General features: G+C 43.6%; 1 protein-coding gene across 1 annotated transcript in view; it reads right to left on the minus strand.

Moving 5' to 3' along the window:
- The window catches only part of nell2b (neural EGFL like 2b), a 100915-nt gene extending 90165 nt beyond the window's left edge, over positions 1-10750 (minus strand). The window contains exons 1-2 of the mRNA XM_079494019.1: positions 10601-10750; positions 10066-10194 (exon numbers count right to left, since the gene is read on the minus strand). Coding sequence (XP_079350145.1) covers positions 10066-10194; positions 10601-10655 — 184 coding nt within the window. The 5' untranslated portion in view covers positions 10656-10750. The remainder of the gene's footprint in view (positions 1-10065; positions 10195-10600) is intronic.
- Positions 10751-15038: the final 4288 nt, after the last annotated feature.

The following is a 15038-nucleotide window of genomic DNA, read 5'->3' on the forward strand; positions in this document are numbered from 1 at the left end:
ATTTCCTACCCGAACTAAAAGAATGGCTGACCACAAAATACAATTGGACTTAGTAGAAGGAACGCCTTGGTAGTGGCTCCTGGTTTGTCTCCTGCCCCCACCACTCTCACCGCCATTTTCTATAAATAAACCTGGACTGTAGTCTACTACATGTACTGTCAACAAACTTGTTAAAATAAAGTATTCAATCAATCGATAAAATGCTGTAATACTCCAGTATTAGTAGTAGTAGTAGTAGTATTTGTACGCTCTTCATAGTAGTGCAATGGAATAGAATAGTTTAAGATCACTTGTATATCAAGAGTTGTTTTGCTATCTCAAAGAAACGTATACAACTCTATTTAGTTTTAGTAATTTATAGTCATCTGAATGTTTTGGTTTTAGTCGACTAAATATCGTAATATTTTAGTCTTACGGCCTGCCAAAATACATTGTTGTCGACAAAATCACAGGCCTTGACGTAATGGATTTTATACTTGGTTAAATGCTGAAAATAGCCGATCTACAGTATAAGCTCACAACACGTAACAGCAGAGAGCTTGTAGATCTGCTATATATATATATGCAACCGCCAAGCACAACCAAACATAAAATGACTTGCCTTTTAGTTCTACTGGATCTCTTCTCCACTATAAGACCCTCCCTAACATTTTATTGTACAGTAGTTTTTATTTGTTGACGAAAACTGTCAATACATTTAGTCTTATCGCTTTAGTCATCATAGCTTAGTTTTTATTTAGTTTTCATCAGTGAAAAAAAAGTAATCGACGGACTATTTTTTCGTCATAGTTTCAGTCGACGAAATGAACACGGTCGCAGAACACGGCACACAGAAGCCGCCAGCCGTGCAGAGCCCGGCGCCTCTCGCACATGTTAACCATCTCCGCCCTCCGAAAAACAGAGCGGCGGCCATGCTGGGGTTCTCTGGCGCTTTGTTATGTAAGGCGTTCTGGCCAGGCTCTCTCCATGATATGATGAGTAATGCCTCTAGCCGCTACCCACCTTGTCCATCTGTCTCCCTCCCTGGCACACAGAACATAACACACAGTATACTGGCGCTTACTTCCGACTGAGGCCTGCTATACCACTAGCACGAATGGAAAGCAGAGGACGTAGGGGAGGACGACAGTACGGGGAGAGGACGGACAGAACGCGAAAAAGGGGAAGGAAAGGGGGGGGGGGGGGGTAGGGTTCAGAGAGAAAGTGCATGCATGCCCCGTACGGTGTGCACGCATGAGGGCATGCATATAGCACTGCATTGATGGGTTCTTCTAGTTATGGAGTGAGTGTGAGTGTGCGTGTGCGTGTGTGTGTGTGTGTGTGTGTGTTTGCAGCAGTAACCTGATCAGCCCTGTTAGCAGATAGCATCAAGGGCACAAGAGAGGACACGTGCGTGTGTGCATGTGTATCACATTCACATGTACCACACTAATGCTCTCTATTGAGTGTGTTAGATACCTTCATGTGTGAGTGTACAGTATGTGCATTTACAGTATGTGCATTGATTGATTGATTGAAGTATTTATTAACAGTTTGCAGAATTACAGTACATTTCAAGCACAACTCAATACAAAAACTGTTAACTGTGAGTGGACGACACCTTAAAAGCATTACACTTGTTTACAATAGGGCCCACCGTTTTCAATTTCAACATTTAGACATAGGCTACAAATATACACTTCTATATAGCCAAAAACAGGAAATCATAGAAGTAAAATGGGAAAAAACATAGGGTGAGGAGAAAAAGGGAGTGGGTGGATTCAGATTTTACGAGGGCCAGTTTTGAATTGCAGCCATCCGTAGGTGCCCTTTGAGAGCGGCTTTGAAGGAGTCAAGGGATTCGCATGTCTTAATGACTGTTGGTAGGGTGTTCCACATTTTGGTGGCATAGGAGCGAAATTAATTTAGTCCCTTGTTAGTGCCGAATCCGGGTTCCACATGGTTTGTTGCGCTCCCTCTGCTGTTGTGGGTGTGGACTTCATTGACATTACGGAAGTATTTAGACAGGTACATGGGTATCTTGGTAGTGTATCGAAGCCTGTCAAAGTGGGCAGGGATGAGGTGGGTTCGGGGAGAGAGGCCAAGTGGAAGCCTGACCAGTTTGTTTTGGGAAGTCTGGAGCCTTGTTTTAAGGGCCTGCTGTGGTACCAAGAGGTGCATGCATAGTCGAAGAAACCTTGTACGAGGGCTCCTGTTAGGGTCTTCAAGGTGTTTTTGTCGACCAGTGAGGAGATCCTGTATAGGAATCTTGTTCTTTGGTTGACTTTTTTGATTACGTTGGTGGCCATTTTATCACCGGAAAGATTTGCCTCCAGGATGGACCCTAGGTAGGTAATTTACTCTTTTCGTGTGATAATACTGTCACCCACTCTAATCAAGAAGCCATCTGCCTTGCTGACTTTACTGCTTGATCCAAAAAGAATGGATTCAGTTTTTCCCAGGTGTAAGGATAGTTTGTTATCCGTGAGCCAGGTGCAGATTCTACCGAGTTCAGAGCTGTGGGCCTTTTCAACCTGCAGTTTGTTCCTGTCCGAGACCAGCAGTGCTGGGTCATCTGCGAACAGGAACAAGTTGCAGTCACAAGCTGATGTCATGTCGTTTATATAAATTAGGAACAGTAAAGGGCCTAGCATGCTTCCTTGTGGAACGCCACAGCTCACTGGGAGGGGGGGGGGGACATTGTTCCGTTCACCTCCACCATCTGTTCTCTCCCCTCCAGGTAGGATTGCATCCAGTTCACTGATGTGCTATCAAAGCTTGCTTGTTAACCAGTATGGAGTGGTTAACGGTGTCAAACGCCTTTTGGAGGTCCAGCTTGACCAAGCCGCAGTATTTACCAGCATCCACCTCTTGTTTGATGTGGTCACTTAAATAGGAGGCATGCGTCAGTGGAGTGGGATTTTTTTCCATCACTTTCGAGATGGAACTAAGAATAGAAATAGGGCGGTAGTTGCCGGGTCTAATTTGCTCCCTTTCTTGTGCAGGGGGGTTACTTTGGCCAGTTTGAAATCTTGGGGGGCCTGTCCCCTGTTTGATGGAGAGTATGCATGCACTTGCAGAGTGGAATTCACTTATGAGGATGAGGATGAGAGAGAGTGAGAGTGAGAGTGAGAGATAGCGAGACAGAGAGAGAGTGTGTGTGAGAGAGAGAGAGAGAGAGAGAGAGAGAGAGAGAGAGAGAGAGAGAGAGAGAGAGAGAGAGAGAGAGAGAGAGAGAGAGAGAGAGAGAGAGAGAGTTATTTTGACCTTCATTCAGGAGCAGTACAGTGGTTTAACTACAGTAGGTGCTGCTCTATGCTGATGATAGAATGCTCACAGTTGCATAACGGATATAACCTCTTCTTTGAAGGGTGTGCTATGTGTAGCTTGTTTGTGTACACTACAGTAAGGAGGTACACTATATGTGTGTGCAGGCGCATGTATATGTGTGTGTGCGTATGCGTGTGCGTGCGTGAGTGTCATAAATGTAAACATGCATACTGTATGTAATGAAATATGTAATGTAGGCCAGGGGTTCCCAAACTTTTTCATGTCAAGGACCCCCAAAATGACACTCATTAGCCTGCGGACCCCCATTTGAAAATATATGCCAAGATTTTTATGGCTCTACATTGATTCTCAATCAATGTTAATCTAACTCTGAGCGTGTACAAATGGGGTTCCATTTGTACACTCTCTTTGTACACACACACACACACACACACACACACACACACACACACACACACACACACACACACACACACACACACACACACACACACACACACACACACACACACACACACACACACACACACACACACAGCTTAATGATGTCACAAGAGATTATGCACAAGGTCTATATGTTCTATATCTGTTGCTATAATTTTGTAAGTCAGGAATACATGATATTATTCTCCCCTTTCCTGAAAACAACAAACGATGCGCTCCAAACAAAAATGTATGCCTGTAAGCCCATGTGCTGTGAGTTGTGACAATGAAGTTGAAGTTGACAGAGAGAGAGAGAGAGAGAGGACAATGACATAAAGAGAAGGACAGTAGTGGTTCTCAAACTGTTTTAGCCCGTGACCCAAAAGAGAGCTTAGACATTTGCCCGGGAGTAGTGAAAATAGCAGATCTACAAGCTCACGCTGTGAGCTTATAAATCGGCTATTTTCACTACTTCTTAATTATTTATTTTTTTAATTCATGGATTTTTTTAAATTTGTTTTAAAATGTATACAATTATTATAGGCCTACCTTTAAAATAAAAGTTTAAATGACCCATACTACAATTTGGTCTGTGACCCACAAATGAGTCACAGACTTGGGAACCAGTGATCTACAGTACCTGCATCCAGTTCCCCTTCAGAGGAAAGGCATACAATAAATAACAGTTAAGTTAACCCATTGCATTCCCAAACCTGGGAACCCGTGTCATTTTAGATTCACCTAAGGAGGCCCGCCGCCTGAAGGTGACTTGAGCCACGTAAAGCACCGCCGAGAGCTAAAGCCAGTGAGTCACCATTCCAAGCGTTGCGAAGTCACCTTCAGTCGACTGAGCACCCCCCCAGCCCCCTCAGTCCAACCACCCCCCCCCCCCCCCCCCCCCCCCCACTCGGTACCTCCGAGACGTAAATTAACTTTTTTGACGGGTGGCCCTGTTCAACATTTTCCGCCTATAATGTCAAGACCAAAATAGCGAGGCCAGGTCTATAGTGGTCAAACGCAATTAATTGTAGACTTTTATTGGAAACTACACTGAATGAAGTCCATGTGAAAATGTTTCTTCACACACAAGGAAACTGAAACTCCCAATTGCTGGGTGCACTGCTATCAATCTGTCAAACATTGACGCTCTGTGTTAAATTAACCCCTAAGATTGTACACAGCATGGCCCAAGATGGCTTCAGGTTCATTTTGAATTCAAACTCAAGTAGCCTATACAACCGTATAACCGTAACAATCCAAATCCACATGCCGCATACAAGAAGAGGCATTTTGACGATTCAGGCTCAACCAGCCAACCAAAAAACTGCCCCGATCAGCTCCCTGTTGCCTCCCACCTAATGCCTTTGTTATCTAATTGGAGTGAGCCAGCTGGATAAGCAGGAATGAGAGAGAGAGAGAGAGAGAGAGAGAGAGAGAATGGGTGTGCATGGGTGTGGTGCGCGTGTGCATGTGAGGGTGTACGTGTGTGAGAGAACGAGAAATAAAAAGGTGTGTGTGTGTGTGTGTGTGTGTGTGTGTGTGTGTGTGTGTGTGTGTGTGTGTGTGTGTGTGTGTGTGTGTGTGTGAGAGAGAGAGAGAGAGAGAGAGAGAGAGAGAGAGAGAGAGACAGAGAGAAAGAGAGACATTCAGAGAGGACCACATCGCTGACTAAGACAGAAGTCTGATCGACATGTCTTCTTGTGCGTAATGAAGGGACGGGTCGAGGGTGTATCTAGAAACACCTTTTACTGCACAAGACTGAAGCAGCTGCATGTGGCTTCTATCACCAAACACACATATCCCTGTTATTTCTTTTACAGATCATAATGACAGATATGTGGAAGAAGGGGATGGTGCAGAGGTGGATATGGATTGAAATAGAAGGGGACGGGACGGGATGGAGTGGTGCCAGGATGAAACAGATACAAATAGAGGAAAAAGTGGTGGGGGGGAGAGAGAGAGAGAGAGAGAGAGAGAGAGAGAGAGAGAGAGAGAGACTGAGAAGCCAAGATAATAATGAAAAAACCCAAAAAGTGCAAGAGAGAGAGAGGGAATTAAGGAATGCATTCATGACACCAAAAAGTGTTTGAAAAGGCAAGAGAAAGGGGAAAGATGTGAGGGTAGGAGAGGAGAGGGAAGAATAGGAGAGGAGGGGAGAGGAGGAATGACAAGCAAGATGAATGGAGCACCCCCCACCCAATGGTGCTGATTAGGCGGAGAGGCTCAGCATACTGAGACCTCACAGCCTTTGTTCTGCTTCTCCTGAGACACACAGAGGAGCTATGAATGAATGCTAATGGCTCCACACACACGAGAGAGAGAGAGAGAGAGAGAGAGAGAGAGAGAGAGAGAGAGAGAGAGAGAGAGAGAGAGAGAGAGAGACCAATAGATGAGAGCGAGAGAAGATGAGAGAGAGGGAGAAGAGGGGAGAAGACATACGGACGACAGAAGGGGGGCAGTGCTGGAAAAGAGGTAGAGAACGGGCGAGACGTGGAGAGGGTGAGATGGAGAAACAGCAGAGAGAGAGAGAGAGAGAGAGAGAGAGAGAGAGAGGTTGAATGAATGTGATAATATAAGAAGATGGGACAGAGAGATTGGACTGTAGAGAGGAGGAGAAGGGCGGGAGAGATGTGGATGATATATATGAGAGGGGAGGGAGAGACAGAGAGAGAGAGAGAGACTGACTGACAGAACAGAGATAGAGAGAGATAGATTGTAATCTGATAAAGTCTGACGAGAGAGAGAGAGAGAGAGAGAGAGAGAGAGAGAGAGAGAGAGAGAGAGAGAGAGAGAGAGATGGGGGGTTGATAATATTGGAATATTGATATTCCAGCATAGAGCGAAGCGAGAGGGGGCAGCAGGGTCTAGAGGAAGGAAGATGTGAGATCAAAATAAGTCAAAATAAAGACGACGACTGAATGTTTTGGGGAAAAGAGTAGTGGCACAGTATGGGCGCTCCCCGTAGCGAACCATTTTGTGAAATGAAGATTAAAGGAACAAATGTTACATTTATACACTGACTCTATGAGTTACAAATTGATACATTTTACTGTACAATGTGAAGACCATCATATTGTAAACTGACCCACACAGGGTCAGAGTTAAATGAACTATTGGGATTTTGCTGTGGTGGAGTAAGTGTCTGGAGAGATGAAAGAATCTGTGAATCATTCAATCAATGAATGGGTCATATTATCAATGAAGCAATCAATGATAAAATGGATATCGTTGATGTCACGCAGAAACCTCATATCTCCATATTTAAATGTTTAAATGAATGCCCTACTTTGCCATATTATGGTCACACAGAAGTATAGCAAAGATAGCCTATATACATACAGTATATGCAACGTGCTGTGAGCTTGAGGATCAGCAAATTTTGCTATTCTATAAAAATAATAACGTAAAATATAGCTGCAGGAGAATGAGACTAGCAGGAGAATGTGACTAGCAGGACACTGCCAAAGGCCAACACATGGGCATCGTTCACGAGGACGTCCCACACTAATGTGGATGTACTCAAGAACGATGCAGGAGCGCAAAGTACGGAGCCAGATGTATGGAGAACCGGGATGACTGGAAGCGACGATGGAGAGACCTTTAACGAAGCCTTTATTTAATATTTTGTGTACACTCAAATAATCTTCAGGACATTTCTAGAAATTACATGCTTTGGGTACTCACAATAATATTAAAAAACATTTTATTTTCTTATTTTATTTATTTTTCTTTCCTAAAGAGATAAAACCAGTGACTCTTGCTCAATGATACACAAGAGGTTCTCATGCCCCCACATCTCAATAAATTGTTCTAGACAGATAATCAGTAGGCAAATTCGATTCTGAGACGAGCTGCTATCAGTCCTTTTATGCCATGAGTTTAGGGTCTACTGACTCTGCTCCTTGCATTTTGTTTCTCCTAGTGAGCCAGATGCTAAAGGACGACCTAGAGAGAGCAAGCAGCGATAAGACAGGGCCAAGCAATAAGAAAAATCACATTGTGAATTGAGTGGTGCAGGCTGTTCAACAACACCACTGGCTGGCTGCAGTTATAGTTATAGAGCTCAGTGTGAATGGCCCTTTTAGGCTCAACAGTGCCACTTTAGGTCACCCTGCTTGTATTGCAGCTGGCACGCACACCACACACACACACACACACACACACACACACACACACACACACACACACACACACACACACACACACACACACACACACACACACACACACACACACACACACACACACACACACACACACACACACACACACACACACACACACACACACACACACACACACACACACACACACACACACACACACACACACACACACACACACACACACACACACACACACACACACACACACACACAGTGATTTCAGATCATGGTTTTCATTTTCAAACGATTGCTATAGCAATAGCCCCCAGCCCCCAGCACCCCCCCCCCCCCCCCCCCCCCCACACCACACCATACTGTAAAGTGTCATAAACATGCGACTAAAACAAAAGCCCCAAATTATCATTAGATATTGGTCTGGTTTGTGTGTAGACATTTTCGTGAATTTTGATGAAAGATCCCGGGAGTAGATAGATTTTAACATGTTTTTCATATAATTCAAAATGGTGGGTGATCTAAAGGCCAGAGGTCAAAAGTCACAAAAGTTGTTCAGCAGGAGGAGACGCAAATGTGTATCAAAGTTGTATTGCTGACGGTCACACGGTTCATGAGCTATGCCTGTTCAAAGTTTGCATTTTCAATTGAGTGTTTTACCGCCAGTGCCCGCCACCCTTTGGACAATGGTTGTGGGCTTTGCGTCCTCACCGTTTGGCATAGGCCTCTACCATATACCAAGAAGAAGAAGAAAACAGACAAATACAATAACGGATCATAGGCCCTTCGGGCTTGGCCCTTTAAATGTTTCCCTGCTTTTGGCGGAGATCCGCGTCATTTGGAATAATCTGGCCCAGCGCCAATGGCGGGGATTAATTAATTGGTCTTTTATAGAGCTTTTGATCGATTGAGTCGAGCATTGGGTTGCTAGCTGGTGTTGTCAATAACACTGGAGCGCGCCATCTTGAATTTCTCGTACACCCACGGCCACTCTATCTGTTTCTTTCAATCGCTTTTATCTCCAGTTCCTTGTCCCAGATGGCATTTCTGGTCAAAACAAGATTTATTCCACGTCACAAATTCTGTTCATGCCATGCCAATATAGTTACACAAACAAACACATATACTGTAGGTTTCCATCCAACACACAGCATAGAGAGCATGGTAGAGATAGGAGCCTGCCTGGCATAATGCCTACAAACACAACAGTTTCTGTTTTATCTGTTCCTGTAGCTAGTCTCGTGGTGTAATTTCTCCTCGCAGATTCATGAATTTAGTCTTTATCGAACCTCGTCCTATCTGATATTGCCTTACCTCACCGCATGCACCTATAATCTCAGAATACACATGTAATCAAGCTTATCTCACTGCAAGTGTTTGTAGGCCTCAGTATAACACATACATGTGCATGGGCAACATGCGGCCCGGGGGCCACACCCCCACCTTCACTTAATGTGGCCCTCAGCTTAACTTTGGAATACCGATATATTTTTTTCCAAACATGCAAACATGACCTGCTTGAATTACTTCAGTCTAAATTAGTAGCTTGATGACTACTATTAAAAATAATGTTATTGTCTTTTTTAAGTCCAATATATTTGTATTTATAGTTGATGAATAAAGGTAACATAACTATAATTAAAGACATTTCAAAAGCATTTGATTTTTGGATTTCAATTCAAATATAGCAAAAATAGCTGATCTACAAGCTCAAAACGCTACGACAGTATGCAATGTGGCCCTCTGGAGTGAGTGTGGATAGTGGTCCTCTCCATCGTCAAAGTTGCCCACTCCTGGTATAACATATACCAAGTATATTAGCCTATAGGGCCCAACAGAAATATTTCAGAGAAGCTGCCTACATGTGTTTGCCAAATCGTTAGTACTTTTTTGGCCAAATTGACATTTCTGCCTAAGTCTATACTCTCCTAACACTTCTGCTTCATTGTGCCTTATTGCCCATGTCCTCAGCAGCCTATCAGAATGCTTGTTACATTCCAAAATTAATTAGGCAGAAAGTGATTTTAGTTAAGTCAACTTTTTGACTTAGGTAGAAATTATGTATTTATTTATATTTCCTGAAAACCTTAAAAAATATGACTTTATATGCTATGAGGCTATAACATAATGCAAAATGTTGTGACTTGATTTCATATAGTATACTCTTGTGTTAAGTACCACGTAACCGGTCCAAAACATCTAGATCGGAAATGCAAGCTTGCGAGAAAGAAATGACTTCAGGCTTCAGCCTTACCTTGGAAGAGGAAGGCTTTGGTCTCATTGCGGATGCCCGGAACTTGATACACTCCCGCATAGGAGTTCCCGAGGTCGAGCTCATCAAACAGGTTGACGTGAAGGGCAGGGTCTACCCCAACGCCAAGCGCTGTACAGGAAGGGGGGAGGGGGGGAGAGAGAGAGAGAGAGAGAGAGAGAGAGAGAGAGAGAGAGAGAATCAGCACCATGGCCAGCGACTTGCATTTCATGGAAATATATACAGTAGCACTCACTGCATGGCAAAGGTTTGGATCTTTTTCTTTTCTTTTTTGTATTCAAGAGTTTAAAATGTAGTCCTACACCTGCCATGGACCAACACAGGTGTTTCAATTTGTCTGATTGTCATAATCAGACAAATTGAAACACGTACCTGTGTTGGTATTAGCAGCAGATATGGGGGATAACCAAAAAACAACAACTGAAAACGCGAAACTGGTGCTTACCAGTTCAATATACACCAGTCCAATATACGTAAACTTGAATTACAAGAGTGTCTGAGTTGACTAAAAACTTACCAGGTAAGGTTTGTAAAACGCAGTACAAAAACGAGAGTTTGAATAATAGTCCCATTTCGAATGGAAAAATACAAAACGCCACTACTCCATCCTCCGCTGCCCACCTCCTAATGCTGGTGGTTGTTAAATACAGTCGCCTGGCAGCTCCTTGGAAACTATCCCACACACACACACATCCACACACACATGCACGCGCGCGCACACCCACACACACACGACTTCAGTTCACAATCCAAGTGTGCGTAAAATTACGCATCATCAAATATCCGCAGCCAACACGAAGGCACAGAGGTCCGAACTCCAGAAAAGGAAAGGGAAGGCCTTGCGAGAGAGAGTTGTCCAAGACGTAGATTTCCGTTCAGTGACTGTCGACAAACGGAGAGAGCGCAGAGCGGCGGAGCATCGCCGAGAGTAGTCCTACGACTGCAATCGAATGAGGAGCGGCCGGTGTGAGGAGGAGACACCAGCACCGGTGGTGGAGGCTGCTCTGCACGGACGCAGGTGGAAGCTACCGCAACAGACACGTTCTCCTGCCCTCTTGTGGAGGGATTTAGTATGTCACCTACCAAATAAGGGGATTGATTGATTGATTGAATACTTTATTAGTCAGAAATGTAAACAGCACGAGGTTTCTGCACGATTTGTTACGATATATATTTTTTAAATAGCATACAAGGCATGAATAGAATAGAAGCCGTTTAAATTGTGACCATGTTGCTGAGGTCACTCTAGAACCCCCTCAAGGACCCCTGGGGGTTCCTGAACCGCACTCTGAGAACCTGTGCCATATAGCCAAGTGGCAATAGTTTTGCAATCGTGTGCAAAATTGTAGCAATTTGTTGCTACAAACCTCTTAAATCCACATTTGAACTTTTTCTGTTTTTTAATTCTAAATGAATGCCCTACTTTGTCATACTACAGTGACACACAAAAGTAACAAAATAGTCTATCTACAATTAAGCTCAAAACGCGTCGCCATGCGATGTGTTTTGAGCTTGTAAATCAGCTATTTGTGAAGGGCGCTAGCCTCTCCTATATTCAGCTATTATTTTCGTCTTACACAAACATTAAATTCCCATTGACAATGAATGGAACATTTCCGTCATATGTCGACGAGCAAATCGGCTATTTTTGTCCTACATAAAGATTAAATTCCTATTGACAATGAATGGAGAATGTACGTCATATGTCTGAGCAAAGATAAGAGTGCCCCTCACTTCACACGGGTGTGATTTTTTTATTTGAATCCTGAAAAGTAACGGTTTTGGACATATGAGGTTTCACCTGAAACCAACGAATTGCATTACCCCCTAATCCACCCAAGAGTGAGCCTCCATCATTTGACACCATCATTATTATGTCCAATGAGTGGGAGAATGCACACTCTGCATTCTTAACCTTTGTCATTAATTAAAGGTGTGGGAAATTGCCAGTCAGGGATAAGTTACTCGGCAAACACAACAACCCCATAATAAGGATGTGGTTGTTCCCCCCCAGGGGATCGGCAGCAGTGTCTGGCCCATTCTGTGGATTTGTATACTCCGATAAATCTGTTCTGTTTGTGTGACTGACTGCATGGGCTATTGGGCTTACATGGATTTCCTGCATTTTGATCCCGATTTCGATGAAAGACAATCCTGGCCCGCAATGCAAAATCCACCCAAGAGATAAGTGTGCGTTTAAATGCATGGCTCTGTACGAGCTGAAGTCTGCTGGTGTCTGACATTGGTTGATTTAAAGATGAAACCAATATTTCAACAGAGAGATGTTTGACACCTGGATTTCCCCAACGGGATCAATAAAAGGTTGCTAGACGGATATTTGTGTCTTGAGAAAGAGAGTGAGACAGACAGACAGATGAGAGAGAGAGCTGTGTGTGTGTGTGTGTGTGTGTGTGTGTGTGTGTGTGTGTGTGTGTGTGTGTGTGTGAGAGTGAGGAATCAAGTGCGTACATGAGAATGAGAAGAGAAATGTGAGTGAACGTTATTGTGGCTTGTGCACATTACTATAGTGGAACTTTGGAAGAAAGAAAAATTGAATTCCACTGAGAAAGAGAAAGAGAGAATGCCTGTGCACCTATAGCCACAAGTGCGTGCGTGCGTGCGTGCGTGCGTGCGTGCGTGCGTGCGTGCGTGCGTGCGTGTGTGCGTGCGTGCGTGCGTGTGCGCACTCACGCAAGCGTGCATGTGCGAGTGCATTATTTGCCTGCAGTCACATGTCACCAGATGTCCTTGAGAGTCTGTGAAGACAGGAGGAGGCCGGTTGCCATGGCAGCCGAGAACTCATTTGCATGTGTCTTGAGGTCATCCGGTGGTGTGACATGGTGAAGGGCCGGTGGCCTTGGAGCTCTAGAGGGATTCAACCTCTCACCTCTGGTCCCCTGAAGCAGCTGGCCATGTGTTACTGTCCCCCAAGCAAATAGCTGCAAGTCCTCAGGCAGTGATGGGAGGACATTTTATTAACACAGGGAAAGTTGTCTGAACTCAATTAGTCGTTGACAGCAACCTGCAGCTTTAACAACATATACAGTTTCACTCGTTTGCTTTTTACGCTGAGCGACAGCGTTGGAACTTGGAAGAAGAAATATTTTGTAAAAGTAGCAATACCACAATGCTACAAGTGTAAAAAGTAAAACTACTCATTATGAATGGCCCATTTCACCATTTTGTCAAAATTGTTTGAAAGTATAGCTGATCTACAAGCTCACAATGCCTAGCACCGTGACTGGTTGTGCAGCTTGAAGATCGTCTCTTTTATAATATCCGATAGTCCAAATTATATTAGTATATAATAGGGCTTAATTGTATGTTTAACGTGCGTTTTGTAATTATAATCTACAAAGTAACAATATTTGCCTCTAAGATGTATGTAGTGCAGTAGAAATGTACTGGCCTGGGCCGGCCTAGCGTTCCGTGTATTCATCATTTTAATAACCAGTGTGTTGAATCCGTCATGCTGTATTCATGGCCATCGTTAGAGAGTTGAATGTGCGTCTGATTGCATGTGTGTTGTGGCAAGTGTGTGTGCATGTTTGGTTATTCTTCTTTGTGTATGTGTGCGTGCGTGGCGACGTGCATGCACGTTGTGAGTGTGAGTGCATGACTGTGTGCATACACATACTAGTATATATATACCTGTTATCAGTGGTGGAAAAGTACACACTACTTAAATAAAACTATATTTACTGCAATGTAGAAATACTCTGTTACAAGTAAAAGTTCTGTATTCAAAATGTATTCAAAATGTACTTCAAAATAGTACGGCCGATAACCGATATAACCAATGTAGTCCATGAGCCAGACCCCCCTAATTTGCGCGCTAATTACGAAATGGGTGGGCAAATTCTTGTTTGAATTTTTGACTAGCTGTACATCTCTACTTCACATTTTTGTATGATAACAATCGCAGACTAGCAGCTTAGTGGTAGTTATCATGCATTGAGTACATGCACCCCTATATTGCCACATGCAAATTGTGACAACACATATATGATCAACTTTTGAACCTTACTTTGTGCAGAGACCAATCAAACCACTTTTCTGCATAATTCAAATATGGGGAATTGATTGGAATGGTTATTTTACTTCCACAAAACTTCCATATATGCTTAAATGGGCTTTTAATGCAGTATTTTGCACACACATTACACACAAATTTAAAATAAGGCTTGCAAATATCCCCATTTTGGAAGTGTGTGCTAAGAACCAACATGTTCCTAATGGCTATAGAAAACTGCTCACCATTCTAAGCTTTAATATGGTAACATGTGTTTGTACGTTTTGTAACTCTAGAGATACAATCAGAAACACTATTATAGTGTGATAACACGAGCCAGGGCCATAGCTATAGAATCAAATCGGTGGGCAAAGCTGGTGTGATTTTTTTGACTTGTTGTGCATCTCTACTTCACAGTTTGGCATGATAACCATTGCATACACATAGCTTAGTGGTCGTTATCATGCATTGAATATGTGGCTCCCTATATTACCTGCACACACATTCTTACAAAAATATATGATAAACGTTTGAGCCATTATTGTGTAGAGACCTATAATCACACCTTTCTGCATAATTCAAGTATGGGTAATTGATTGGAATAGTCATTTTACTTATTCAATACTTTCATATATGCTTAAATGGCTTTTTAATGCAGAATTATGCACACAAATGATCCATGCAATAACCAACCCCAAGAAGAGGACCTGATTATCACAGAGGCAGCCTTGACTGACTCGGAAATAAAGGACTGAATTTACCGCCCGTGGGATCACTGGGCAGGGCCAACCAGCACATCGGGAGCAATTTGGGGTTCAGTGTCTTGCCCAAGGACACTTCGACATGTAGACAGGAGGAGCCGGGATTCGAACCGCCGACCCATGGATCATTGGACGACCTGCTCTACCTCTTGAGCCACAGTCGCCCCAGAGGCAGAGGCCTT

The sequence above is a fragment of the Electrona antarctica genome (assembly GCF_951216825.1).
Source record: "Electrona antarctica genome assembly, chromosome: 23".
Lineage (NCBI taxonomy): Eukaryota > Metazoa > Chordata > Actinopteri > Myctophiformes > Myctophidae > Electrona > Electrona antarctica.